Genomic DNA, 27874 nt, shown 5'->3' with positions numbered 1-27874 from the left:
TGTTATATCAGTCTCGGATGAAGACCCAGCACATGTTTGTTTTAAGAACACTTTCACTGGAGATTTGACAAAATGCAAAGAAGGTACCAATGTGAGATTTCTAAAGATAGCTACAGCACTTGACCCAAGGTTTAAGAATTGGAAGTGCCTTCCAAAATCTTACAGGGACGAGCTGTGGAATATGCTTTCAGAAGTCTTAAAAGAGCAACACTCTGATGCGGAAATTACAGAACCCAAACCACCAAAAAAGAAAATCAACCTTCTGTTGGTGGCATCTGACTCAGATGATGAAAATGAACATGCGTCGGTCTGCACTGCTTTGGATCGTTATTGAGCATGTCCTCTGGAATGGTGGTTGAAGTATGAAGGGACATACGAATTTTTAGCGCATCTGGCATATAAATATCTTGTAATGCCAACTACACCAATGCCATGCGAATGCCTGTTCTCAATTTCAGGTGACACTGTAAACTAGAAGCAGGCAGCATTATCTCCTGCAAATTGTAATCAACCTTGTTTGTCTGAGTGATTGGCTGACCAAAAAGTAGAATTGAGTGGACTTGTAGGCACTAAAGTTTTACATTGTTTTATTTTTGAATGCAGTTTTCTTTTGTACATAATTCTACATTTGTAAGTTCAACTTTCATGATAAAGAGATTGCACTACAGTACTTGTATGAGGTGAACTGAAAATGTTGTTTGTTTTTTACAGGGCAAATATTTGTAATAAAAATAAATATAAAGTGAGTACTGTACACTTTGTGTTCTGTGTTGTAATTGAAATTAATATATTTGAAAATGTAGTAAACATCCCAAAATATTTAAAATAAATGGTATTCTATTGTTGTTTAACAGCGTGATTAATCACACAATTAATTTTTTTAATCGCGCGATTAATCACGATTAATTTTTTAATCGCTTGACAGCCCTAGTAGGAGTGGGAACGGTTTCAGAGTACATAACAAAATAGATTAAATGGGCAAAAGGTGCAAGTACAGAGAACTGGTTTCAATTAATTAGAATCAGTTGAAATTAGGGCTGTCAATTAATCGCAGTTAACTCACGTGATTAAGGGCTTGGCTACACTTATGAGTTACAGCGCAATAAAGGAGCCCCGAGCGCACTAGCTCACTACCCGTCCACACTGACAAGGCACGTAGAGTGCTCTGACTCCGCGGCTACAGTGCTGCTGGGACTCCACCTCGTCGAGTGGAATAACGTTTGCTGCGCCCTCGCTGGAGTGCTGTGGCACCAGTGTGAACGAGGTGTTGCTTTACTGCGCTCTGATCAGCCTCCGGAAACGTTCCATAATCCCCTTAAGTCAAGTGGCCACTCTTGTCATTGTTTGGAATCGGCTGTAGGAATGCGGAAATGCCCTTTGAAAGCTCCGTTTCTGACAGCCGGCTGTTTATCTGCTCCGAGACAAAGAAAGCCATTAGTGTGGAATGTTGTGTGTGAGAGAGAGAGGCGCGGGGGGGGGGGGGGGCGAACTTACAAGACAGCATGCTGACATGCTCTCAGCCGCCCAAAAACCCACTCTCTCTCCCCCCACATACACACAACACAGTCCCTGTCACACTCCCCCCCATTTGAAAAGCACGTTGCAGCCACTTGCATGCTGGGATAGCTGCCCATAATGCACCGCTCCCAATGCTGCTGCAAGTGCCGCAAATGTGGCCACGCCAGTGCGTTTGAAGCTGTCAGTGTGGACAGACTGCAGCGCTTTCCCTACTGAGCTCTACAAAGGCTGGTTTAACTCAAAGCGCTCTACATCCGCAAGTGTAGCCATGCCCTAACTCAAAAAAATTTATCGCGATTTTCAAGGCTGAATCCCCACTCTGTCACTTTGAGTACAGAAGGTGGGGACCTGCAAGGATTTTAAAAATTAATACTTGCCACTGCAGGCTTGTTTCTGACTCCCGAAGTTACAGCTTTTTTCTGACCTTGGCTTGGCAAACGCTGCCACCACCCATGCAAAAATCCCCCTTGGACCCAGGAAGGAGCACTTGGGAATTCCTCCCTGTTGCGTACCCTCAAGCCCTTTCATGCGCACCCCTCCAGGGAAGAGCTGAGAAAGAAAACAAAAGAAATTAGATGTGGCTACCAGCTATTCAAACAACATGCACAAACCTCATGGGGGGAGGGATTGCTCAGTGGTTTAAGCATTGGCCTGCTAAACCCAGGGCTGTGAGTTCAATCCTTGAGGGGGCCATTTAGGGATCTGGGGCAATAACTGGGGACTAGTCCTGCTTTGAGCAGGGGGTTGGACTAGATGACCTCCTGAGGTCCCTTCCAACCCTGATATTCTATGACACCAAAAATCCAATCCTGTTCTTAAAAAAGGTAAATTTTATTAAAAACAAAAAGGAAGAAAATACATCTGGAACTTAGGATTTTGCTAGATTTTAAAAGAGCAATTCCAAAAATTAAGCATCCAAAATAGCTTTTTTGGGGGGTTAGCTTAAAGGTTACAAGCAAACAAAAGCATCTGGGGTTAGCACAGAGGAGATCCACAAGCCAAAATAAAGAAATAAACCTAATTGCGTCTATTTCAACATGCCCTGTCCAATGATTTCTTCTAGGTATGGAAGATGAATTTTTATACCTGGTTCAAGCCTTACACAGTTTTCCTGCTTATAGCATTGCTGCTCCGTGTCTCCCTCTCCAGAGAACAACAGACAAAGGGAAAGTTTCTTTCCCAATTTTAAAAAGTTCTACCTTCCCATTGACTCTTTTGGTCAGGTGCCCACTTTTTTCCCCCTTTACCCGGGGGACTTTTTAACCATTTACAGGTAAAGCAAGTAGAGAACAGCTACCAAGAGGGATTTTACAGCTAACTGGCTGGCTGGATGTCCATCAAAGGGAGCTACCCCCCACCCCTTCATTTATCACAGCAATTAAAAAAATGAATTGTGATTAATTGCAGTTTCAATTGCACTGTTAAACAACAGATGACCAATTGAAATTGTAAAAATATTTTGGATGTTTTCCTACATTTTCATATATATTGTATTCTGTGTTGTAATTGAAATCAAAGTGTATATTATTTTTGATAACAAATATTTGCATTGTAAAAATGATAAACAAAAGAAATAGTATTTTTCAATTTACCTCATACAAGTATCATAATGCAATCTTTTTGTTGTGAAAGTGCAACTTACAAATGTAGATTTTTTTTTGTTATATAATATTGTTTGTTTGAGCGATTGGCTGAACAAGAAGTAGGACTGAGTGGACTTGTAGGTTCTGAAGTTTTACACTGTTTTATTTTTGAATTAAGTTATTTTTTGTATATAATCCTACATTTGTAAGTTCAACTTTCATGATAAAGAGACTGCTCTATAGTACTTGTATTAGGTGAATTGAAAAATACTATTTCTTATGTTTTTTACAGTGCAAATATTTGTAATAAAAATAAATATAAAGTGAGCACTGTACACATTGTATTATATATACACTTTCAAATATATTGAAATCAAGATATTTGAAAATGTAGAAAACATCCAAAAATATTTAAATAAATGGTATTCTATTATTGTTTAACAGCGCAATTAATCACGATTAATTTTTTAATCGCTTGACATCCCTACTTATTACTCTTTTCATAGAAAGATACTATATTTGCCATTTTCTAGTACTCTGTTATCTCTCTCATCCTCCAAGAGTTCTCAGATAATCACTAATGGCTCAGAGATCTCTTCTGCCAGTTCCTTAAGTATTCTAGGATGTATTTAATTATGGCCTGCCAACTTGAAGACTTCTAATTTGTCTAAGTGAGGGTTTATCTACACTTAAAATGCTGCAGCCGTGCTTCTGTAGGGCTTCACTGAAAATGAACAAACACCAATGGAAGTGCTTCTCCTGGTGGAATAGGTAATCCACCTCTTCAAGAAGAGGCAGCTAGGTCAGTCAGAGAATTCTCCCATGGATCAAGTGCTGTCTACACCGGGGGCTAGGTCAGTTCAACTGCGTTGCTGTGGGGTGTGGATTTTAATTAGTTGTAACAACCTAACTTCCTAGTGTTGACCAACTGTATTTCTTAACTTGTTCTTTACCTATTTTAGTGTCAGGGTTCCCTCCACACTCTGAACTCTGGGGTACAGATGTGGGGACGCACATGAAAGACCCCCTAAGCTCATATTCCATCAGCTTAGGTTAAAAACTTCCCCAAAGCACAAATTCCTTTCCTTGTCCTTGGATGGTACTGCTGTCACCACCAAGTGATTTAAACAAACATTCAGGGATTGGCCACTTGGAGCTCTTTCCCCCCGCAAATATCCCCCCAAACCCCTTCACTCCCTTTCCTGGGGAGGCTTGAGAATAATATACCAGCCAATAGGTTAACACGGTGAGCACAGACCAGATCCTTGGGTTTTTAGGACACTAAAAACCAATCAGGATCAAAAAAAGAAGAACTTTAGTATAAAAAAAAAAAGTAAAAGAAGCACACCTGCAAAATCAGGATGGAAGATAACTTTACAGGGTAAATAAAAATATTTAAAACCCAAAGGATTCCCTCTGACCTTGCTTCCCAGTTACAAAACAGGAAGCGTAATGTAATGTGATAACTGCAATGAGAAACTTGGGAGCCACTGGACCTTTTCCACTAGCATTTTTCCTGTTCCAGTCACTTGCTGAGCTGCCCCAAATCTCCACTTAGCATCAGGGCCCTTCTTTTGGCTTTTCTTCTTTTTTTGTTTTCTTCTCTTCTTTGGTGCTAATCTCATTCCTGACCTTTCCTTCTATTTCTCTCTTTTCAGGCTGGGTTTCTGACCACATGAAGCATGGGTCTGTGGAAAGAAAGCTCTATCTTTTCAGAGAGCAGGAAACTTGCTTGCAGCTTCAGAAAAAGCAGCCTGCAAACTCTCTAAGGAGCTGAACATTTTAAAATTCAGAGTAGATAAAGAGGTTGCTGGGAGACACCAATTTCATAGAATATCAGGGTTGGAAGGGACCTTAGGAGGTCATCTAGTCCAACCCCCTGCTCAAAGCAGGACCAATCCGCAATTTTTGCCCCAGATCCCTAAATGGCCCCCTCAAGGATTGAGCTCATAACCCTGGGTTTAGCAGGCCAATGCTCAAACCACTGAGCTATCCCTCCCCAATTTGTGGCCAGCCAAATGAGTTAGCTTTGTTTTCATCTGCCACAAGTTTAATATTCTTTGAAGCTTTCAGATTAATTGATTCAGACTGCTTGGCTGTTGTCAGAGATGTGAAGTTTGTGTGCTGATCTGTTAAATATGGTGATGACTCTTACTTGAGCTATACTATAATCTTCTCTATAGAATCATAAAAGTGTAGGACTGGAAGGGACCTCAGTAGGTCATCTAGTCCAGTCCCCTGCATTCAAAGCAGGACCAAGTAATAACTAGACCATTCCTGACAAGTGTTTGTCTAGCCTGTTTTTAAAAACCTCCAATAACGAAGATTCCATAAACCACCCTAGGCAACTTGTTCCAGTCCTTAACTACCCTGACAGATCTGAAGTTTTTCCTAATGTCCAACCTAAACTTCCCTTGTTGCTATTCAAGCCTTTTGCTTTTTGTCCTATCCTCGGAGATTAAGGAGATCAATTTTTCTTTCTCCTGCTTAGAACAACCTTTTATGTATTTGAAAACTGTTATCATGTCCCATCCCAGTCTTCTCTACTCCTGACTAAATAAACCCAGTTTTTTCAATCTCCCCTCACAGGTAATGTTCTCTAGACATTTAGTCATTTTATTGCTCTCCTTTTGACCTTCTCCCATTTGTTCACATCCTTCCCCAAGCGTGTTACCTAAAACTGGACAAAATACTCCAGTTGAGTCCTTATCAGCGGGGAGTAGCACGGGAGAACTACTTCTTGTGTCTTGCTTACTATACTCCTGCTGATACATCTCAGAATGATATTTGCTTTTTGCAACAGTGACTCATATTTATGTTGTGATCCACTAATATACTAAGAACAAATTATGCCAAAACAGCCTGATTTTCTTCTTTCACAGTGCCATAAATATAAAGGGAAGGTTAAACCCCTTTAAAATTCTCTCCTGGCCAGAGGAAAAATCCTCTCACCTGTAAAGGGTTAAGAAGCTAAAGGTAACCTTGCTGGCACCTGACCAAAATGACCAATGAGGAGACAAGATACTTTCAAAAGCTGGGAGGAGGGAGAGAAACAAAAGGTCTATGTCTGTCTGTATGCTGCTTTTGCCAGGGACAGAACAGGAATGGAGTCTTAGAACTTTAGTAAGTAATCTAGCTAGGTATGTGTTAGATTATGATTTCTTTAAATGGCTGAGAAAAGAACTGTGCTGAATAGAATGACTATCCCTGTCTGTGTGTCTTTTTTGTAACTTAAGGTTTTGCCTAGAGGGATTCTCTATGTTTTGAATCTAATTACCCTGTAAGGCATCTACCATCCTGATTTTACAGAGGTATTTCCTTTACTTCTATTAAAAGTCTTCTTGTAAGAAAACTGAATGCTTTTTCATTGTTCTAAGATCCAAGGGTTTGGGTCTGTGGTCACCTATGCAAATTGGTGAGGATTTTTACCAAACCTTCCCCAGGAAGTGGGGTGCAAGGGTTGGGAGGATTGTGGGGGGAAGGACGTGTCCAAACTACGTTTCCCAGTAAACCCAGTTAAAGTTTGGTGGTGGCAGTGGAAATTCCAAGGGCAAAGGGTAAAATTAATTTGTACCTTGGGGAAGTTTTAACCTAAGCTGGTAAAAGTAAGCTTAGGAGGTTTTCATGCAGGTCCCCACATCTGTACCCTAGAGTTCAGAGTGGGGAAGGAACCTTGACATGGTGGCAGCGTGGTGGGATTAACCTGAAATCCTTTTGAGATCAATTTGAGATTTTTTTGAACCAGAAAAACAGATTTAAAAAGGAAATATTTTTTTTTCCTTCGGGGCTGCTGGAAAGGAGGTCCAACTGAAAGCAGCTAGTTTTTTCTCTGCTTTGGGGCCAGAGCAGAAACAAAAAGGGATTATCTTCGTGAATTGCAGTTTTCTTTGCCTGGAGGCAGGGTACTTAACCTCCTGCAGGGAAATTCACAGTCTTTGCAAACCAGAAGTTTTTTTTTCCCTAAAAGTAAATGCGGGGGTGTTCTACCCATTTCCCTGGAGACAAAAGTGGTAGGGGTTTTTTTTTTAGGATTTTGATTTTTTTTTTTACAAGGAGCACAGGTTTGAAAGGATTTTTTTTCCTTTGGGCTGCTGGTAAGCAGGTTTCCAAGTAGTTGGAGGTTTTTTGCTTTGATTTGGGGCCAGAGCAGAGACAAAGGGAATTGTCTTTTTCTGTAGGCTGACAATCACTATCAGAGAATAGGTATCCTATTCCAGCACAGCAAAATTTTACAGCCAAGTTTTGTTTGTTTATTTCTAAACCTCGGGTGTAAAGTTAGTTAAGAACAGAGAGGTTAGGATGACAGAATCCACAGCTCAACAAAAGCTGGAATTAGCTAGATTTCAGGCTGAGGAAAAACAAAAGGAACATGAAAGACAGACAGAACTCATGCGGCTGGAGAAGGAGGTACAGGAGGCTGCCCACAGGAGGGAAATGGAGGCAAGGGCCAAAGAACTGGAGAAGGAAAAAGAGAGGAACCATGCACTGGAGATGGAGAAGGTAAAGGCTCAGCAGAATATACCAACAAACCCTAGCAATCCTTCTCCAGGTACCACTTCCCAACCCAGAAAGTTCCCCACCTACAAGGCAGGCAATGATACGGAGGCCTTCTTAGAAAACTTCGAAAGGGCCTGCCTTGGGTACAGCATCTCTACCGACCAATACATGGTAGAGCTGAAGCCGCAGCTCAGTGGACCCTTAGCTGAGGTGGCGGCTGAAATGCCTAAAGAACACATGAACAAGTATGAACTGTTTAAATCCAAGGCGAGAGTCAGAATGGGGATAACACCCGAGCAGTCTTGTCGGACGTTCAGAGCCCTAAGGTGGAAACCAGACGTGTCATTTACCCGACATGCCTACCACATTGTGAAACACTGGGATGCCTGGATATCGGGAGCAAGTGTTGAATCTCCAGTAAATTTGCCCTTCCTAATACAAATGGAACAATTCTTAGAGGGTGTTCCTGAGGAAATAGAAAGATACATCCTAGATGGGAAGCCCAAAACTGTAATCGAGGCAGGAGAGATTGGAGCCAGATGGGTGGAGGTGGCAGAGAACAAGAAAACTGATCGCAGTTGGAGCGGAGACCAGAAGGGACAACCCCAGACCACACCCTATTAGCGGGGGCCACCCAAGGCCCCACCTACCTCCCAAAGAACCCTCCAGACACCTTGTCGTCCCACCACCCCGTTCTCCAGCAACCCACCTCGCCCCAGTGACCCGTCAGCTGGAAGATGTTTTAAATGTAACGAGCTGGGGCATGTAAAGGCCAGCTGCCCCAAGAACCCCAACAGATTACAGTTCATTGCACCGGAATCACACCAGAGGTCCGCAGGCCCAGATACCCTTGGAGCGGAGGGAAACTGTGAGTGTGGGCGGGAAGAAGGTCACCGCGTGGAGGGACACCGAAGCACAAGTGTCAGCTATCCATGCTTCCTTAGTGGACCTCAATTTAATCAACCCAGAGATCCAAGTGACGATTCAACCCTTCAAGTCCAACTCTTTCGATCTGCCTACAGCCAAGTTGCCTGTCCAGTACCAGGGCTGGTCAGGAACATGGACTTTTGCCGTCTATGATGATTATCCCATCCCCATGCTGTTGGGGGAAGACTTGGCCAATCGTGTGAAGTGGGCCAAGAGGGTGGGAATGGTCACCCGCAGCCAGGCTAAACAAGCTGTGAGGCCTAGCTCTGTTCCGGAAACTTTTATCAGGACCCGGTCAGAGGTGATGGACCCGGATCCCAGGCCAATGTCTGCAACAGCAGTAGTGGATCCAGTCCCAGAGACCCAGACGGAACCAGTCCCAGAACCTGAACCAGTGGAACAACCAACACCAGACCCATTGCCAGCACTGAATCCAGTACTTGCAACCTCAACACCAGAGGGCCCCACCAAACCTGAACCGGCAGCAGCCCATAACCCTACACAAGAGGCTCAGCTGGAGCCTGAACCCCAACATAGTGTCCCAGCGGAGAGCGGTTCACAGTCAACGGAAACATCCCCATCCCCTACATCGCTTCCAGAGGGACCAAGCATAGGTCCACAATCCAATGAGGAACTGATGCCTCCAGCCTTAAGGGAACAGTTCCAGATCGAACAGGAAGCAGATGAAAGCCTCCAGAGAGCTTGGACGGCGGCACGGAGCAACCCACCGCCTCTCAGCTCTTCTAATCGATCCAGGTTTGTTGTAGAAAGAGGACTTTTATACAAGGAAACTCTTTCTGGTGGACACCAGGAAGACTGGCATCCTCAGAGACAGTTGGTACTTCCAACTAAATACCGGGCCAAGCTCTTGAGCTTAGCCCACGATCACCCTAGTGGCCATGCTGGGGTGAACAGGACCAAAGACCGTTTGGGGGGGTCATTCCACTGGGAGGGAATGGGCAAGGATGTTTCTACCTATGTCCGGTCTTGTGAAGTATGCCAAAGAGTGGGAAAACCCCAAGACCAGGTCAAAGCCCCTCTCCAGCCACTCCCCATCATTGAAGTTCCATTTCAGCGAGTAGCTGTGGATATTCTGGGTCCTTTTCCGAAAAAGACACCCAGAGGAAAGCAGTACATACTGACTTTCATGGATTTTGCCACCCGATGGCCGGAAGCAGTAGCTCTAAGCAACACCAGGGCTAGAAGTGTGTGCCAGACACTAGCAGACGTTTTTGCCAGGGTAGGCTGGCCCTCCGACATCCTCACAGATGCAGGGACTAATTTCCTGGCAGAAACTATGGAAAGCCTTTGGGAAGCTCATGGGGTAAATCACTTGGTTGCCACTCCTTACCACCATCAAACAAATGGCATGGTGGAGAAGTTTAATGGAACTTTGGGGGCCATGATACGTAAATTTGTAAATGAGCACTCCAATGATTGGGATCTAGTGTTGCAGCAGTTGCTCTTTGCCTACAGAGCTGTACCACATCCCAGTTTAGGGTTTTCCCCATTTGAACTTGTATATGGCCGTGAGGTTAAGGGGCCATTACAGTTGGTGAAGCAGAAATGGGAGGGATTTACACCTTCTCCAGGAACTAACATTCTGGAATTTGTAGCCAACCTACAAAACACCCTCCGAACCTCTTTAGCCCTTGCTAAAGAAAACTTACAGGATGCTCAAAAAGAGCAAAAAGCCTGGTATGATAAACATGCCAGAGAGTGTTCCTTCAAAGTAGGGGACCAGGTCATGGTCTTAAAGGCACTCCAGGCCCATAAAATGGAAGCCTCGTGGGAAGGGCCATTCACGGTCCAGGAGCGCCTGGGAGCTGTTAATTTTCTCATAGCATTCCCCACCTCCAACCGAAAGCCTAAGGTGTACCATATTAATTCTCTAAAGCCCTTTTATTCCAGAGAATTAAAGGTTTGTCAGTTTACAGCCCAGGGAGGAGATGACGCTGAGTGGCCTGAAGGTGTCTACTACGAAGGGAAAAGTGCTGGTGGTGTGGAAGAGGTGAATCTCTCCATGACCCTTGGGCGTATGCAGCGACAGCAGATCAAGGAGCTGTGCACTAGCTACGCGCCAACGTTCTCAGCCACCCCAGGGCTGACTGAACGGGCATACCACTCCATTGACACAGGTAATGCTCACCCAATTAAAGTCCACCTTTACCGGGTGTCTCCTCAAGCTAAAACTGCTATAGACCGGGAGATCCAGGATATGTTACAGATGGGGGTAATCCGCCCCTCTGGAAGTGCATGGGCATCTCCAGTGGTTCTAGTTCCCAAACCAGATGGGAAGATACATTTTTGTGTGGACTACCGTAAGCTAAATGCTGAAACTCGCCCAGACAACCATCCAATGCCACGCACAGCTGAACTATTAGAGAAACTGGGACGGGCCCAGTTCATCTCTACCTTGGACTTAACCAAGGGGTACTGGCAAGTACCGCTAGATGAATCCACCAAGGAAAGGTCAGCCTTCACCACACATCTCGGGCTGTATGAATTTAATGTACTCCCTTTCGGGCTGCGAAATGCACCCGCCACCTTCCAAAGACTTGTAGATGGTCTCCTAGCGGGATTAGGAGAATATGCAGTCACCTACCTTGATGATGTGGCCATATTTTCGGATTCCTGGGCAGAACACCTGGAACATGTACAAAAAGTCCTTGAGCGCATAAGGGAGGCAGGACTAACTGTTAAGGCTAAGAAGTCTCAAATAGGCCTAAACAGAGTGACTTACCTTGGACGCCAGGTGGGTCAAGGAACTATCAGCTCCCTACAGGCCAAAGTGGATGCTATCCAAAAGTGGCCTGTCCCAAAGTCAAAGAAACAGGTTCAATCCTTCTTAGGCTTGGCCGGTTATTACAGACGATTTGTACCGCAATACAGCCAAATCGCCGCCCTACTGACAGACCTAACCAAAAAGAAACAGCCAAATGCCGTTCAGTGGACCAAAAAGTGTCAGAAGGCCTTTAACCAGCTTAAAGCGACACTCATGTCTGACCCTGTACTAAGGGCCCCAGACTGTGACAAACCGTTCCTAGTAACCACAGATGTGTCCGAGCGTGGTGTGGGAGCAGTTTTAATGCAGAAAGGACCTGATCAAGAATTCCACCCTGTAGTGTTTCTCAGCAAAAAACTGTCTGAGAGGGAAAGCAACTGGTCAGTCAGTGAAAAAGAATGTTACGCCATTGTCTATGCCCTGGAAAAGCTACGCCCATATGTTTGGGAACGGCATTTCCACCTGCAAACCGACCATGATGCGCTACAGTGGCTTCATACCGCCATGGGAAATAACAAAAAACTTATTCGGTGGAGTTTAGCTCTCCAAGATTTTGATTTCGACATCCAACACATCTCAGGAGCTCCTAACAAAATGGCTGATGCACTCTCCTGTGAAAGTTTCCCAGAATCAACTGGTTAAAATCATCCTTGAGATGTGGAAAATATTGTTAGTCTTTATGTATTTGGTAGTATATTTAGAGGTGCATGTGTCTTATTAACTCTGTTTTTCCTAGAGCTCCAAGAAGAAATCCAGCCAGAGTTTCACCCTAGCTGAGATTTGGGGGGCGTTGTCATAAAATATAAAGGGGAAGGGTAAACCCCTTTAAAATCCCTCCTGGCCAGAGGAAAAATCCTCTCACCTGTTAAAGGGTTAATAAGCTAAAGGTAACCTTGCTGGCACCTGACCAAAATGACCAATGAGGAGACAAGATACTTTCAAAAGCTGGGAGGAGGGAGAGAAACAAAAGGTCTGTGTCTGTCTGTATGCTGCTTTTGCCGGGGACAGAACGGGAATGGAGTCTTAGAACTTTTAGTAAGTAATCTAGCTAGGTATGTGTTAGATTATGATTTCTTAAATGGCTGAGAAAAGAATGTGCTGAATAGAATGACGATCCCTGTCTGTGTGTCTTTTTTGTAACTTAAGGTTTTGCCTAGAGGGATTCTCTATATTTTGAATCTAATTACCCTGTAAGGTATCTACCATCCTGATTTTACAGAGGTGATTCCTTTACTTCTATTAAAAGTCTTCTTGTAAGAAAACTGAATGCTTTTTTCATTGTTCTAAGATCCAAGGGTTTGGGTCTGTGGTCACCTATGCAAATTGGTGAGGATTTTTACCAAACCTTCCCCAGGAAGTGGGGTGCAAGGGTCGGGAGGATTTTGGGAGGAAAGACGTGTCCAAACTACGTTTCCCAGTAAACCCAGTTAAAGTTTGGTGGTGGCAGTGGAAATTCCAAGGGCAAAGGGTAAAATTAATTTGTACCTTGGGGAAGTTTTAACCTAAGCTGGTAAAAATAAGCTTAGGAGGTTTTCATGCAGGTCCCCACATCTGTACCCTAGAATTCAGAGTGAGAAGGAACCTTGACACACAGGGTAACTAGTTTGGTGGTAGGGGGAATGCGGTGGACATAATACACCTGAACTTCAGCAAGGCTTTTGAAACAGTCCCACGTGACATTTTGATAAGTAAGCTGGAGAAATGTGGGCTCAGTGGACACAAAATTAGTCAAACAACCACAAACAAAGACTAACTCTTAATGGAATGATGTCAGATTGGAGGGAGGTCTCAAGTGGGGTTCCATGGGGATCTGTTCTGGGCCCAGTGTTGTTTAACATCTTTATTAATGACCTGGATGTAGGAATAGAGAACATACTGATCAAGTTTATAGATGACACAAAGCTAAGGGAGTTGCCAACACTCTGGAGGATAGAGCTAAAATTCAGAGGGACCTTGATAAATTGGAGAACTGGGTTATAGACAACAAAATGAAATTCAACAAATACAAATGTAAGGTGCTATACTTAGGAAAGAAAAATCAAATGCACAAATACAGAATGAGGAAAAAACTGGCTTGGCAGCAGTACTGCTGAGAAGGATCTGGGAGTAGTGGTGGATTACAACATGAATCAGCAATGTGATGCTGTTGCAAATGCAATTTTAGGTTGCATTAACAGAAGCACAGCAAGCAAGTCATGTGAGGTGTTAGTACCACTCTACTTGATGCTGGTTAGCTGGAGTTCTTTGTCCACTATTGGTCACAAATGTATAGAAAGGATGTGGAGAAACTGGAAAGGATCCAGGGATGGGTGACAAAGATGATCAAAGGCATGGAATGCAAGCCATATGAGCAAAGGCTGAAGGAACTGGATACGTTTAGTTTGGAAAAGAGAAAGTTAAGGGGGCACATGATAGCAGTCTTCAAATACTTGAAAGGCAGCCATAAAAAAGATGGAGAAAAGTTGTTCTCTCTTGCCACAGAAGGCAGAACAAGAAGCAATGGGTTCAAGGTACAGCATAGCAGATTTAGATTAAATCTCAGGAAAAACTGAGTTCTAACTGTAAGAGCAGCAGGACAATGGAACAAACTCCCCAGGAAGGTTGTGGAAGCTCCTTCACTGGAGGTTTTCAAATGGAGGCTGGATAGCCATCTGCCCTGGATGATTTAGACATAATAAATCCTGCGTCTTGGCAGGGGTTAGACTAGACGACCCCTGCAATCCTGTCTATACCTATGATTCTATAACTCCAAGATCCCTTTCAGAAGTACTCCTTCCGAGGCAGTCATTTCCCATTTTGTGTGCATGCAACTGATTGTTCCTTCCTAAGTGGAGTACTTCGCATTTGTCCTTACTGAATTTCATCCTATTTAATTCAGACCATTTCTCCAGTTTGTCCAGATCATTTTGAATTTTAGTCTATCCTTCAAAGCACCTGCAAATCTCCCACTTTAGTATCGCCTGCAAACTTTAAAAGTATACTCTCAGCGTATCTACCATACATCGCCTCTTGCCATACTTCCTATCTTTCCTATGAAGTGGGATAGTTTGCTCTTGTGCTCTTAACAAGTCTCTCTTTGAAAACCTGACAGCTCTCTGAAACTGTTTTTCCCTTAGGCTTGCTTCCCAGGGATCTCACCTACCAAATCCCTGAGTTTACTAAAGTCTGCCTACTTGAAATCCATTATCTTTATTGTGCTGTTTTCCCTCCTACCATTCCTTAGAATCAGGAACTCGATCATTTCATGATCACTTTCACCCAAGCTGCCTTTCACTTTCAAATTCTCAACCAGTTCCAACCTATTTGTCAAAAGAAATCTAGAACTGCCTCTCCCGTAGTTGCTTTTTCCACCTTCTGAAATAATAAACTGTCCCCAATGCATTCCAAGAACGTTTTGGATAATCTGTGATCTGCTGTATTATTTTCCCAACAGACGTCTGGGTAGCTGAAGTCCCCCATCCCTATCAAGCCCTGTGCTCTGGATGATTTTGTTAGTTCTAAAAGCTTCATGCACCTCTTCTTCCCAGTTAGGTGGTCGATATAGACCTCCACCATGACATCACCTTTGTTTTTTTACGCCTTTTACCTTAACCCAGAGACTTTCAGCAAGCCTGTCTCCTATTTCCATCTCAGCCTCAGTTCAAGTGTATACATCTTTGACATACAAGGCAACACCTCCTTTTCCCCCTCCTCTCCCGCCTGTTCTTTCCAAGCAAGCTGGTCCCTTCTATACCAATATTCCTTGGTGGGTGAGTTATCCCACAAAGCTCTTTGGGGGAGGGATAGCTCAGTGGTTTGAGCATTGGCCTGCTAAACCAAGGGTTGTGAGTTCAATCCTTGAGGGGGCCATTTAGGGATCGGGAGCAAAAACTGGGGATTGGTCCTGCTTTGAGCAGGGGGTTGGACCTCCTGAGCTCTCTTCCAACCCTGATATTCTATGATGCCAACTATGGCATAGTTGCAATTATTCACTAGTATTTCTAGTTCTTCCTGTTTATTCCCCACATGTCTTGAATAGTTTGGGAGCAGGTGGTAATTTCATGGGCAAGTTAATGATAGAAAGGTAAGGGAAGTGTCATTTGATTAATAAAAATCTACAGAATCATAATTTCAATGGTGTCACTCTCTGTGGCATGGCATGGGTGTTTGCCGCCCCACCCCACCCACAACTACAGGTCTTCCGGTTGGTGGAAGTTTTGATAATTCAATTTTGTTGAAAATGGGTCAAGTTGAGTATCATTTGAAACTCTTTCTCCGACAAACACAATGGTACCAAACATGACTAACCTAGAACAATTATGTAGACACATCTGAGACAACATTTTAAAAAAATCAACTTTTTAAAATTATACTTTAACACATGCATACCAAGTGTGCAGCTCCCATAAAGTTAAACTGTGGCCCTCGACTGAGAGTGCTGTGTTACCAGTTAATGCTCCGAACAGGATACCTGATTACTTTTTTTAATATTACAGATTACTATAAATGGAAAGAGTGCTTCTAGCTGATCTGCCATCATCTGCAAACAGGATGTTTCAGTGGTATTGATTATAAGCTTTGTTTATTATGCCAAAGAGTTGTAATGAGGCACTGGTTAGGATGCCAGCACCCAGCTAGAAATTACCTCAACTGGTATGGACATAGTTACATAACATACATTAGACAACATAATTAATTACAATCCCAAATAATTATTTACAAAATCCTTGTTTTTCTTTGGGTATTGATCATCTTAGGCATCAATGGGGAGATGAAGAGTACTGACTAGTAGACGAGCCTTTGGAGAATATCACTGTGGAGGACACAATGCTCTGTGGCCCCTTACATGTTATAAGACATGCACCCATAAACTGAATTTGGCAAGGTTGGAGAGGAAGTACATAAAGCACCATGAAAAAGTTGAAGATGCCAGGAAAAGTGCCAGCTATGGGCGAGATCTGCCTTATACTAGGTCCTATAGCATACATTTTGAGAAGAACACCTGCTTCTTCTGAGGTAAGCTGTAAGTCTTTAGGCATCCACTAAGCACAATTTTGACACAAGACAGGTGAGAAACTGTATGGAGCAGTCACTGTTAGTGAGGATGTTGCATGGAAAGTAGAGTTAAGTGGGTGCATTGACCCAAAAGATGCCCACACATACAACATTGAGTGCTACACCAAGAATGTATGTAATGTGTTGCATCAAAATGATGAAACTGGGTTGCCAAAATATCCACCAACTGGAGGACCTGGAGCTCGGAGCTGGGTGTGAGTGGGGAGGTTGGTCGGTGGCAGTGAGTCCCCCCTCCTCTGCCACACTACAGAGAGTGACACCACTGAAATTATGAGTCTGTAGATGACACCTCCCTGATCTTTCTGCATTGACTTGTCCACAGAATGTAATTTATTACAGTATGTAAGCAGCTCCTCATCAGGCTGTAGCAGGTGAGAGGGTGGAACTTCACTCTCAATTCCACCATGATCAGACTTCAGCAGTACCGTAAGTATGTCTGTTTGGACAGGCAAATGGAAAGAGGCCTTTCCAATAAGCAAAAAAGGTGTCTGCAATACACTCAGTGCCTTGTGAAACTGATTCTCAGCTTACCCCTTTCTGACATTCCCAGAGAAGATTTTATAAAGAACAGCTAACCACTACTCAAGAGCAGCCTCTGGCCACTTTATCATGGCAAAATGGAATTTTGTTATTCATTTTAGTTCCTGTATGGACCTGACTTTATAGAAAAGTCTTTGATGCCAATTATCATCAGCTGCACTACCCCAGATGTCATCCAGCCAGAGCTCACAAGTTAAACAGGACAGGCTTTGTCACTATTGCATAGGAGGCACTCGTGAAAAACTCAGCATCCTGTAAGAGATGAGGTGGGCAATTCAATAGGTGGAACTCTCTCTTCTGAACAATTTCTGCCATTGGTTTCTATAGCAGTATTGCTGCATGTGCCTGAGAGCAGACTTTGCCCTACAGAACAATACTAAGCTAATCCCCAGGGCAGGATGCCCAGTCCTGGGAGGAGACCAGAGCTTACTGGACAGATGTCACTCCAGATGAGGATGTGAGTGGAGACTCTTGTCATGATTGAGGTCTAGCATGCGTACCCCAAAAGTGAGCTCAATTATTGGAAAGTGGATGGAAGCTCACAAACTATTACAGTAACTTGTAACAATTAATGTTGATAGAATGGGTATGAAAAGGAAGAAGAAAACGGGATTAGTCCAAACAAAAAGGTCTTCTGACACCACCCAGCCTCTGTGCTAAGATTAAAAGGGGCAAACAGAAGAGAATGGAATTGGAAATTGGTGGACCAAAACTGGGGTGTCAGAAATTAGGCCTAATTAGGAGTCGAAATAATGAAGGAATGGGTTATTCTGCCCACTGTTCCCTTCTGGGGTTCTTATAAAAGGTACTTTGGAGGGAGAATTAAAATAGCTAGAGAATGGGTGGACTGAAAGGAGTGGGTGCTAATATCATGGCTGCTGCTGTCACACCCACCATCTCCTGAGACCACAGGATCCATCGTGATGCCATTGAGCCTTCATAGTCCTGATTTTTAGAGACACCCTGACCAGACCAGGCCAGAGATAGATGTAGATGACTTCACCTCCTATCTCACTGCATCCTCACTGCAGCTCATGATAGATAAGCAAGCATCAGTGAGATTGGAGCGCTTTCCATTTTATTCCTTCGCTTCCCCTTTTGTGTGTTTGTCATGTTTGTTTAAAGAGCAATACCAATCTTAACAGTAACCGCTCCATCAAAATCCAGCTAAATCCCAAATACTACCTGGAGTGTGAGACTTGGGTTCCTGCTCTTATCTCTTCCTTCATGTGTCATTTTCCTTCCCCACATTATTTCTTCTCTTCTCTCTCTCTCCTTTTGCCTTCAGTATAAAGAAGTCTGGCTTACCTAGTCAAGACTGCTGTGAGCCTGTGATCAAAGGGGCAGCTAAAAGCCATGCCCTGAACAGCTCGATGGTGGTACAAGATTGCCAACTCTCAGAGTGATAGATAAGAGTATATATTGATCCCATGTTTCTCCAGCAGTGAGGCTGCAAGTGAGAGTCAGCACCAGAGAAGCAGCTGCATTTTCAGCCTTTGCTGTTCTTTTCTCTCCCATTTGGTGTGTGTTTTTCTTATATGATCTTAAAGGAAATGGGATGGGACTTCAACAATAGCAACAGCAGCACCTCCAGCCCATCTCAACAACCTTTGTCTCTTTTCCCCAAAAAGGACAGTTATTATCTTCTTTAATACCATCTCTGACACTGTCAGACAGGTGGGTTTCCTTTTAAAAACTTTCGATAACTAAAGGGAAAGAGAATAAGGAATACTTTATTAATCAAATAAAAAAAAGTTCTATTTCTTGAAATTTCAAATGCTTTCCATCTTTTCTATATCTTTAATAAAATGTTACAAAGATTTTTAATGGTGGGTTTGTCATAAGACTAAGCAGGCCAAGGTCTCTGCAGTCAAACCCCCAACCTTTGTTTATTGTTGTACAGTGACTGGGTCATGTTAACACTTTTGACTGTCTGAGTTCATTTATTCCTTCAAATTTAACTCAACAGGATCCAGAGGCTACAGCAGACAGGACAATGTGGTGCTGACCTGTGTGTGCTGTATCCTCACTGCAGCTCATGATAGATAAACAAGCATCTGTGAGATAGGAGCGCTTTCCATTTTATTCCTTCACTTCCCCTTTTGTGTGTTTGTCATGTTTGCTTAAAGAGCAATACCAATCTTAACAGTAACTGCTCCATCAAAATCCAACAATGGATTGACTACTTTTCCACAAAACAGAATTTTGCTACCAGCAGCTTTTTAATCAACATTTTCTCTCTGAAAGGCTGGACTGAATGTAAAAAGAAAGTGGAACCTGAATAAAATTTAATGTTAGAATTTCCAGTATTTCAAAGTTCCTGTTTTGTTTTACTTTCATGTTTAATACAATTTTGAAATGTTTTCTATGGTGTGGTTGCTACAGTAAAAGCTGGCTTGAGTCATCACAACCTAATGGGCTGTGCGGGTTCAGAGAAGAGCCAGGAGAATGAGTAAAGGATTAGAAAAAAAAGCCTTACAGTGATAAGTGAGTTACAGATCACCACTAGACACAAAAATGCATGTTCACCCAAAATACCACCAGAAAGCTGGAAGGTGTCTGTTCAAACTTCATTCCCTGCTCTCTTTGATAAGCTGGCCTTTGGATCCATACTCGAATACAGAATCAGAGAATCATAGAATATCAGGGTTGGAAGGGACCTCAGGAGGTCATCTAGTCCAACCCCCTGCTCAAAGCAGGACCAATCCTCAACTAAATCATTCCAGACAGGGCTTTGTCAAGCCTGATCTTAAAAACTTTAAAGGAAGGAGATTCTACCACCTCCCTAGGTAACGCATTCCAGTGCTTCACCAACCTCCTAGTGAAAAAGCTTTTCCTGATATCCAGCATAAACCTCTTCCACTGCAACTTGAGACCATTACTCCTCATTCTGTCACCCGCTACCACTGAAAACAGTCTAGATCCATCCTCTTTGGAACCCCCTTTCAGGTAGTTGAACGTAGATATCAAATCCCCTCTCATTCTTTTCTTCCTCAGACTAAACAATCCCAGTTCCCTCAGCCTCTCCTCATAAGTCATGTGTTCCTGTCCCCTAATCATTTTTGTTGCCCACCGCTGGACGCTTTCCAATTTTTTCATATCCTTCTTGTAGTGTGGGGCCCAAAACAGGACACAGTACTCCAGATGAGGCCTCACCAATGTCGAATAGAGGGGAACGATCACGTCCCTCGATCTGCTGGCAAAGCCCCTACTTATACAGCCCAAAATGCCTTTGACCTTCTTGGCAACAAGGGCACACTGTTGACTCATATCCAGCTTCTCATCCACTGTAACCCCTAGGTCCTTTTCTGCAGAACTGCTCCCGAGCCATTCGGTCACTAGTCTGTAGCGGTGCATGGGATTCTTCCATCCTAAGTGCAGGACTCTGCACTTGTCCTTGTTGAACCTCATCAGATTTCTTTTGGCCCAATTCTCAAATTGTCTAGGGCTCTCTGTATCCTATCCCTACCCTCCAGCGTATCTACCTCTCCTCCCAGTTTAGTGTCATCTGCAAACTTGCTGAGGGTGCAGTCCACACCATCCTTCACATCATTAATGAAGATATTGAACAAAACCGCCCCCAGGACCGACCCTTGCGGCACTCCGCTTGATACCGGCTGCCAACTAGACATGGAGCCACTGATCACTACCCGTTGAGCCCGACAATCTAGCCAGCTTTCTATCCACCTTATAGTCCATTCATCCAGCCCATACTTCTTTAACTTGCTGGAAGAATACTGTGGGAGACCGTGTCAAAAGCTTTGCTAAAGTCAAGGAACAACATGTCCACTGCTTTCCCCTCATCCACAGAACCAGTTATCTCATCATAGAAGGCAATTAGATTAGTCATACATGACTTGCCCTTGGTAAATCCATGCTGACTGTTCCCTGATCACTTTCCACTCCTCTAAGTGCTTTAGAATTGATTCCTTGAGGACCTACTCCATGATTTTTCCAGGACTGAGGTGAGGCTGACTGGCCTATAGTTTCCCAGATCCTCCGTCTTCCCTTTTTTAAAGATGGGCACTACTTAGCCTTTTTCCAGTCGTCCGGGACCTCCCCGATCGCCGGTGAGTTTTTCAAAGATAATGACCAATGGCTCTGCAATCAAATCCGCCAACTCCTTTAGCACTCTCGGATGCAGCCCATCCGGCCCCATGGACTTGTGCTCGTCCAGCTTTTCTAAATAGTCCCGAACCACTTCTTTCTCCACAGAGGGCTGGTCACCTCCTCCCCATGCTGTGCTGCCCAGTGCAGTAGTCTGGGAGCTGACCTTGTTTGTGAAGACAGAGGCAAAAAAAGCATTGAGTACACTAGCTTTTTCCATATCCTCTGTCACTCAGTTGCCTCCCTCATTCAGTAAGGGACCCACACTTTCCTTGACTTTCTTCTTGTTGCTAACATACCTGAAGAAACCCTTCTTGTTACTCTTAACATCTCTTGCTAGCTGCAACTTCAAGTGTGATTTGGCCTTCCTGATTTCACTCCTGCATGCTTGAGCAATATTTTTATACTCCTCCCTGGTCATTTATCCAACCTTCCGCTTCTTGTAAACTTCTTTTTGTGGTTAAGATTAGCAAGGATTTCACTGTTAAGCCAAGCTGGACGCCTGCCATATTACTATTCTTTCTACACATCGGGATGGTTTGTCCCTGTAACCTCAATAAGGATTCTTTAAAATACAGCCAGCTCTCCTGGACTCCTTTCCCCTTCATGTTATTCTCCCAGGGGATCCTGCCCATCAGTTCCCCGAGGGAGTCAAAGTCTGCTTTTCTGAAGTCTAGGGTCCGTATTCTGCTGCTCTCCTTTTCTTCCTTGTGTCAGGATCTTGAACTCGATCATCTCATGGTCATTGCCTCCCAGGTTCCCATCCTAATTTGCTTCCCCTACTAATTCTTCCCGGTTTGTGAGCAGCAGGTCAAGAAGAGCTCTGCCCCTAGTTGGTTCCTCCAGCACTTGCATCAGGAAATTGTCCCCTACACTTTCCAAAAACTTCCTGGATTGTCTGTGCACCGTTGTATTGCTTTCCCAGCAGATATCAGGGTGACTGAAGTCTCCCATGAGAACTAGGGGCTGCGATCTAGTAATTTCCGATAGTTGCCGGAAGAAAGCCTCATCCACCTCATCCCCCTGGTCCGGTGGTCTATAACAGACTCCCACCACGACAACACCCTTGTTACTCACACTTGTAAACTTAATCCAGAGACTCTCAGGTTTTTTCTGGCAGTTTCATACTGGAGCTCTGAGCAGTCATACTGCCTCTCTTACATACAATGCAACTCCCCCACCTTTTCTGCCCTGCCTGTCCTTCCTGAACAATATATCTTGGAATGATCACTATACATCAGATTAGCTCTTCTAGCAATGCCTCTTCCAGCAACACACAGTCATGGTTTCACAATAAATGTAGGTGTGACACTACGCCCCATATTCTTCATAGAGATATTGTTATTATATGAATATGGCATAACTAAGATTTGTTTTATACAAGATGGAGCATGCAAGGTATCACTGGAAAGGTCATGATTTACTGAATATGATTATCCTATTTGTATGCATGTATCATTTTTGTATCTAAAATTAGGAATATTGACTATGTAACAATTACAAGTGGATTTACATCTGGGGTACGCCCACCAGACATAATGCAATCAGTCTGGATGGGCCATTAGAGAGAACAATAGGTCTTTGAAGATGCTAATCTCCCACCTTCCTGAGAAGCTTCCTGGGATGCTGCTTTGACACTGCAGGGTCATGTGATCATGTCTCCTGTTACTGGACTCCATCTTGGACTGCTAGTATTTTTCCACAAATAGGGGGTGGGGATCAAACTGGGAAACAAAGGATTCTGCCATATGTAAATCCTATTTAAGGCAGGGAAGTGAGTTAATCAGGATCAGTTCTTCACTGAATCCCTGCCCAAGATGAAAACACCTAAGACTGATCTGGGGAAAAGAGGACTGGAACCAGGTTAGATGGTGTCTGGCCTATGAAAGGAATATTTGGAGTTCTAAGATGCAAGCAGGAATAGTTTATCTTCAAGAATCTCTGCAACCTGCTTAAAACAACATTTAGGGTGAGAAATTACTACTTGTAGCCAGTTTCTTTAGTGTATTAAGCTTAATTTGCGTGTTTACTTTATTTGCTCAGTAATTTGTTTTGATTTGTTTGCTATCCCTTACAATCACTTAAAATCTACCTTTAGTAATTAATAAAAGTATTTCTGTTTATTCTAAAACTCAGTTTGTGGAATCCATAACTGGGGTTGGGGGCCAAAAAACTGTGCATATGATCCTCCACATCGACGGGGTGAATTTCATGAGCTTGTAAGCAAACACCTAATGGGAAGAAATTGTCTCAAGTAAAATTGTACTCCATTTTGCTTATTTTGCTTTATACTCCATTTTGCTAGCTTTGAATTAGTAAAAAGAAATTGTGGCACCTTAGAGACTAACAAATTTATTTGAGCATAAGCTTTCGTGAGCTACAGCTCACTTCATCGGATGCATGCAGTGGAAAATACAGTGGGGAGATTTAAAATACACAGAGAACATGAAACAATGGGTGTAACCATACACACTGTAATGAGAGTGATCAGGTAGGGTGAGCTATTACCAGCAGGAGAGAGAGAGGGGGAAAAACAAAAAAACAAACCCCCTTTTGTAGTGATAATCAAGGTGGGCCATTTCCAGCAGTTGACAAGAATGTGTGAGGAACAATGGTGGGGGGGAATAGTTTTACTTTGTGTAATGACACATCCACTCCCAGTCTTTATGCAAGCCTAAATTAATGGTGTCCAGTTTGCAAATTAATTCCAATTCAGCAGTCTCTCATTGGAGTCTGTTTTTGAAGTTTTTTTATTGAAGAATGGCTGCGTTTTAGGTCTGTAATCGAGTGACCAGAGAGATTGAGGTGTTCTCCGACTGGCTTTTAAATGTTATAATTCTTGACATCTGATTTGTGTCCATTTATTCTTTATGTAGAGACTGTCCAGTTTGGCTAATGTACATGGCAGAGGGGCATTGCTGGCACATGATGGCATATATCACATTGGTAGATGTGCAGGTGAACGAACCTCTGATAGTGTGGCTGATATGATTAGGCCCTATGGTAGTGTCCCCTGAATAGATATGTGGACACAGCTGGCAACAGCCTTTGTTGCAAAGATAGGTTCCTGGGTTAGTGTTTTTGTTGTGTGGGATGCTGGTAGTCTTTGCTTCAGGTTGGGGGGCTGTCTGTAAGCAAGGACTGCCTGTCTCCCAAGATCTGTGAGAGTGATGGGTTGTCCTTCAGGATAGGTTGTAGATCCTTGATGATGCATTGGAGAGGTTTTAGTTGGGGGTTGAAGGTGATGCTAGTGGCGTTCTGTTATTTTCTTTGTTGGGTCTGTCCTGTAGTAGGTAACTTCTGGGTACTCTTCTGGCTCTGTCAATCTGTTTCTTCACTTCAGCAGGTGGGTATTGTAGTTGTAAGAACGCTTGATAGAGATCTTGTAGGTGTTTGTCTCCGTCTGAGGGGTTGGAGCAAATGCGGTTGTATCGTAGAGCTTGGCTGTAGACAATGGATCGTGTGGTGTGATCTGGGTGAAAGCTGGAGACATGTAGGTAGGAATAGCGGTCAGTAGGTTTCCGGTATAGGGTGGTGTTTATGTGACCATCGTTTATTAGCACTGTAACGTCTAGGAAGTGGATCTCTTGTGTGGACTGGTCCAGGCTGAGGTTGATGGTGGGATGGAAATTGTTGAAATCATGGTGGAATTCCGCAAGGGCTTCTTTTCCATGGGTCCAGATGATTAAGATGTCATCCGTATAGCGCAAGTAGAGTAGGGGCATTAGGGGATAAGAGCTGAGGAAGCATTCTAAGTCAGCCCATAAAAATGTTGGCATATTGTGGGGCCATGCGGGTACCCATAGCAGTGCCGCTGATTTGAAGGTATACATTGTCCCCAAATGTGAAATAGTTATGGGTGAAGACAAAGTCACAAAGTTCAGCCACCAGGTTTGCCGTGACATTATCGGGGATACTGTTCCTGATAGCTTGTAGTCCATCTTTGTGTGGAATGTTGGTGTAGAGGGCTTCTACATCCATAGTGGCTAGGATGGTGTTTTCAGGAAGATCACTGATGGACTGTAGTTTCCTCACGAAAACAGTGGTGCCTCAAAGATAGCTGGGAGTGCTGGTTGCGTAGGGCCTGAGGAGGGAGTCTACATAGCCAGACAATCCTGCTATCAGGGTGCCAATGCCTGAGATAATGGGGCGTCCAGGATTTCCAGGCTTATGGACCTTGGGTAGCAGATAGAATACCCCTGGTCGGAGTTCTAGGGGTGTGTCTGTGCGGATTTGTTCTTGTGCTTTTTCAGGGAGTTTCTTGAGCAGATGGTGTAGTTTCTTTTGGTAACCCTCAGTGGAATCAGAGGGTAATGGCTTGTAGAATGTGGTGTTAGAGAGCTGCCTAGCAGCCTCTTGTTCATATTCCGACCTATTCATGATGACGACAGCACCTCCTTTGTCAGCCTTTTTGATTATGATGTCAGAGTTGTTTCTGAGGCTGTGGATGGCATTGTGTTCTGCATGGCTGAGGTTATGGGGCAAGTGATGGTGCTTTTCCACAATTTGAGCCCGTGCATGTCAGCGGAAACACTCTATGTAGAAGTCCAGTCTGCTGTTTCGACCTTCAGGAGGAGTCCACCCAGAATCCTTTTTGTAGTGTTAGTAGGAAGGTCTCTGTGGGTTACTATGTTGTTCAGAGGTGTGGTGGAAATATTCCTTGAGTCGGAGACGTCGAAAATAAGATTCTAGGTCACCACAGAACCGTATCATGTTCGTGGGGGTGAAGGGGCAGAAGGAGAGGCCCCGAAATAGGACAGATTCTTCTGCTGGGCTAAGAGTATAGCTGGATAGATTAACAATATTGCTGGGTGGGTTAAGGGAACCACTGTTGTGGCCCCTTGTGGCATGTAGTAGTTTAGATAGTTTAGTGTCCTTTTTCTTTTGTAGAAAAGCAAAGTGTGTGTTGTAAATGGCTTGTCTAGTTTTTGTAAAGTCCAGCCACGAGGAAGTTTGTGTGGAAGGTTGTTTTTTTATGAGAGTATCCAGTTTTGAGACCTCATTCTTAATCTTTCCCTGTTTGCTGTATAGGATGTTGATCAGGTGGTTCCACAGTTTCTTTGAGAGTGTGTGGCACCATCTGTCAGCATAGTCTGTGTGGTATGTAGATTGTAATGGATTTTTTACCTTCAGTCCTTTTGGTATGATATCCATCTGTTTGCATTTTTTCCCTCTCTCTCTGCTGCTGGTAATAGCTCACCTTACCTGATCACTCTCGTTACAGTGTGTATGGTAATACCCACTGTTTCATGCTCTCTGTGTATATAAAATCTCCCCTCTGTATTTTCCACTGCATGCATCCGATGAAGTGAGCTGTAGCTCAGGAAAGCTTATGCTCAAATAAATTTGTTAGTCCCTAAGGTGCCACAAGTACTCCTTTTCTTTTTGTGGATACAGACTAACACGGCTGCTATGCTAAAAAGAAACTGTAGCCTTGAATTAGTAAGAAGAAATTGTTCTGAGTTTATTCTTTACTGATTGTGTTAATGATTGTTCTTAGAAGGATAAAAAGAAAAGGAGTACTTGTGGCACCTTAGAGACTAACCAATTTATTTGAGCATGAGCTTTCGTGAGCTACAGCTCACTTCATCGGATGCATACTGTGGAAACTGCAGAAGACATTATATACACAGAGACCATGAAACAATACCTCCTCCCACCCCACTCTCCTGTTGGTAATAGCTTATCTAAAGTGATCATCAAGTTGGGCCATTTCCAGCACAAATCCAGGTTTTCTCACCCTCCGCCCCCCCTTCCCCCACAAACTCACTCTCCTGCTGGTAATAGCCCATCCAAAGCGACCACTCTCTTTACAATGTGCATGATAATCAAGGTGGGCCATTTCCAGCACAAATCCAGGTTTTCTCATCCCCCCACCCCCCTCCAAAAACCACACACACAAACTCACTCTCCTGCTGGTAATAGCTTATCCAAGTGACCACCCTCCCTACAATGTGCATGATAATCAAGGTGGGGGCCATTCCAGCACAAATCCAGGTTTTCTCACCCCCCCACCCCCATACACACACAAACTCACTCTCCTGCTGGTAATAGCTCATCCAAAGTGACCACTCTCCCTACAATGTGCATGATAATCAAGGTGGGCCATTTCCAGCACAAATCCAGGTTTTCTCAACCCCCCCCAAAACTCACTCTCCTGCTGGCAATAGCTCATCCAAACTGACCACTCTCCTTACAATGTGCATGATAATCAAGGTGGGCCACTTCCAGCATAAATCCAAGTTTAACCAGAACGTCTTGGGGGGGGGGGTGGTAGGAAAAAAACAAGGGGAAATAGGCTACCTTGCATAATGACTTAGCCACTCCCAGTCTCTATTTAAGCCTAAATTAATAGTATCCAATTTGCAAATGAATTCCAATTCAGCAGTTTCTCGCTGGAGTCTGGATTTGAAGTTTTTTTTGCTGTAAGATAGCTACCTTCATGTCTGTGATTGCGTGACCAGAGAGATTGAAGTGTTCTCCGACTGGTTTATGAATGTTATAATTCTTGACATCTGATTTGTGTCCATTTATTCTTTTACGTAGAGGCTGTCCAGTTTGACCAATGTACATGGCAGAGGGGCATTGCTGGCACACGATGGCATATATCACATTGGTGGATGTGCAGGTGAACGAGCCTCTGATAGTGTGGCTGATGTTGTTAGGCCCTGTGATGGTGTCCCCTGAATAGATATGTGGGCACAGTTGGCAACGGGCTTTGTTGCAAGGATAGGTTCCTGGGTTAGTGGTTCTGTTGTGTGGTATGTGGTTGTTGGTGAGTATTCGCTTCAGGTTGGGGGGCTGTCTGTAGGAAGGATAGAAGCTTTATGGCTGTAATTGCCTTATTTACCGTTTGGTGTGA

General features: G+C 43.7%; 1 protein-coding gene across 12 annotated transcripts in view; it reads right to left on the bottom strand.

Moving 5' to 3' along the window:
• Positions 1-27874, bottom strand: part of ATF6 (activating transcription factor 6) — a 386674-nt gene that overhangs the window by 95846 nt on the left and 262954 nt on the right. For 5 of the 12 annotated variants that reach the window (XM_043552969.1, XM_043552966.1, XM_043552967.1 and 2 more), the window contains one exon: positions 11131-11172. The exons of the other annotated variants lie outside the window; for them this stretch is intronic. In XM_043552969.1, the coding sequence (XP_043408904.1) occupies positions 11131-11172 (42 nt within the window). The remainder of the gene's footprint in view (positions 1-11130; positions 11173-27874) is intronic. 12 annotated transcript variants of the gene reach the window in all.

This window comes from Chelonia mydas, chromosome 8, assembly GCF_015237465.2.
Source record: "Chelonia mydas isolate rCheMyd1 chromosome 8, rCheMyd1.pri.v2, whole genome shotgun sequence".
Taxonomy (NCBI): domain Eukaryota; kingdom Metazoa; phylum Chordata; order Testudines; family Cheloniidae; genus Chelonia; species Chelonia mydas.
The sequence above is the reverse complement of the archived record's forward strand: the minus strand, read 5'-3'. Positions and strand labels throughout refer to the sequence as shown.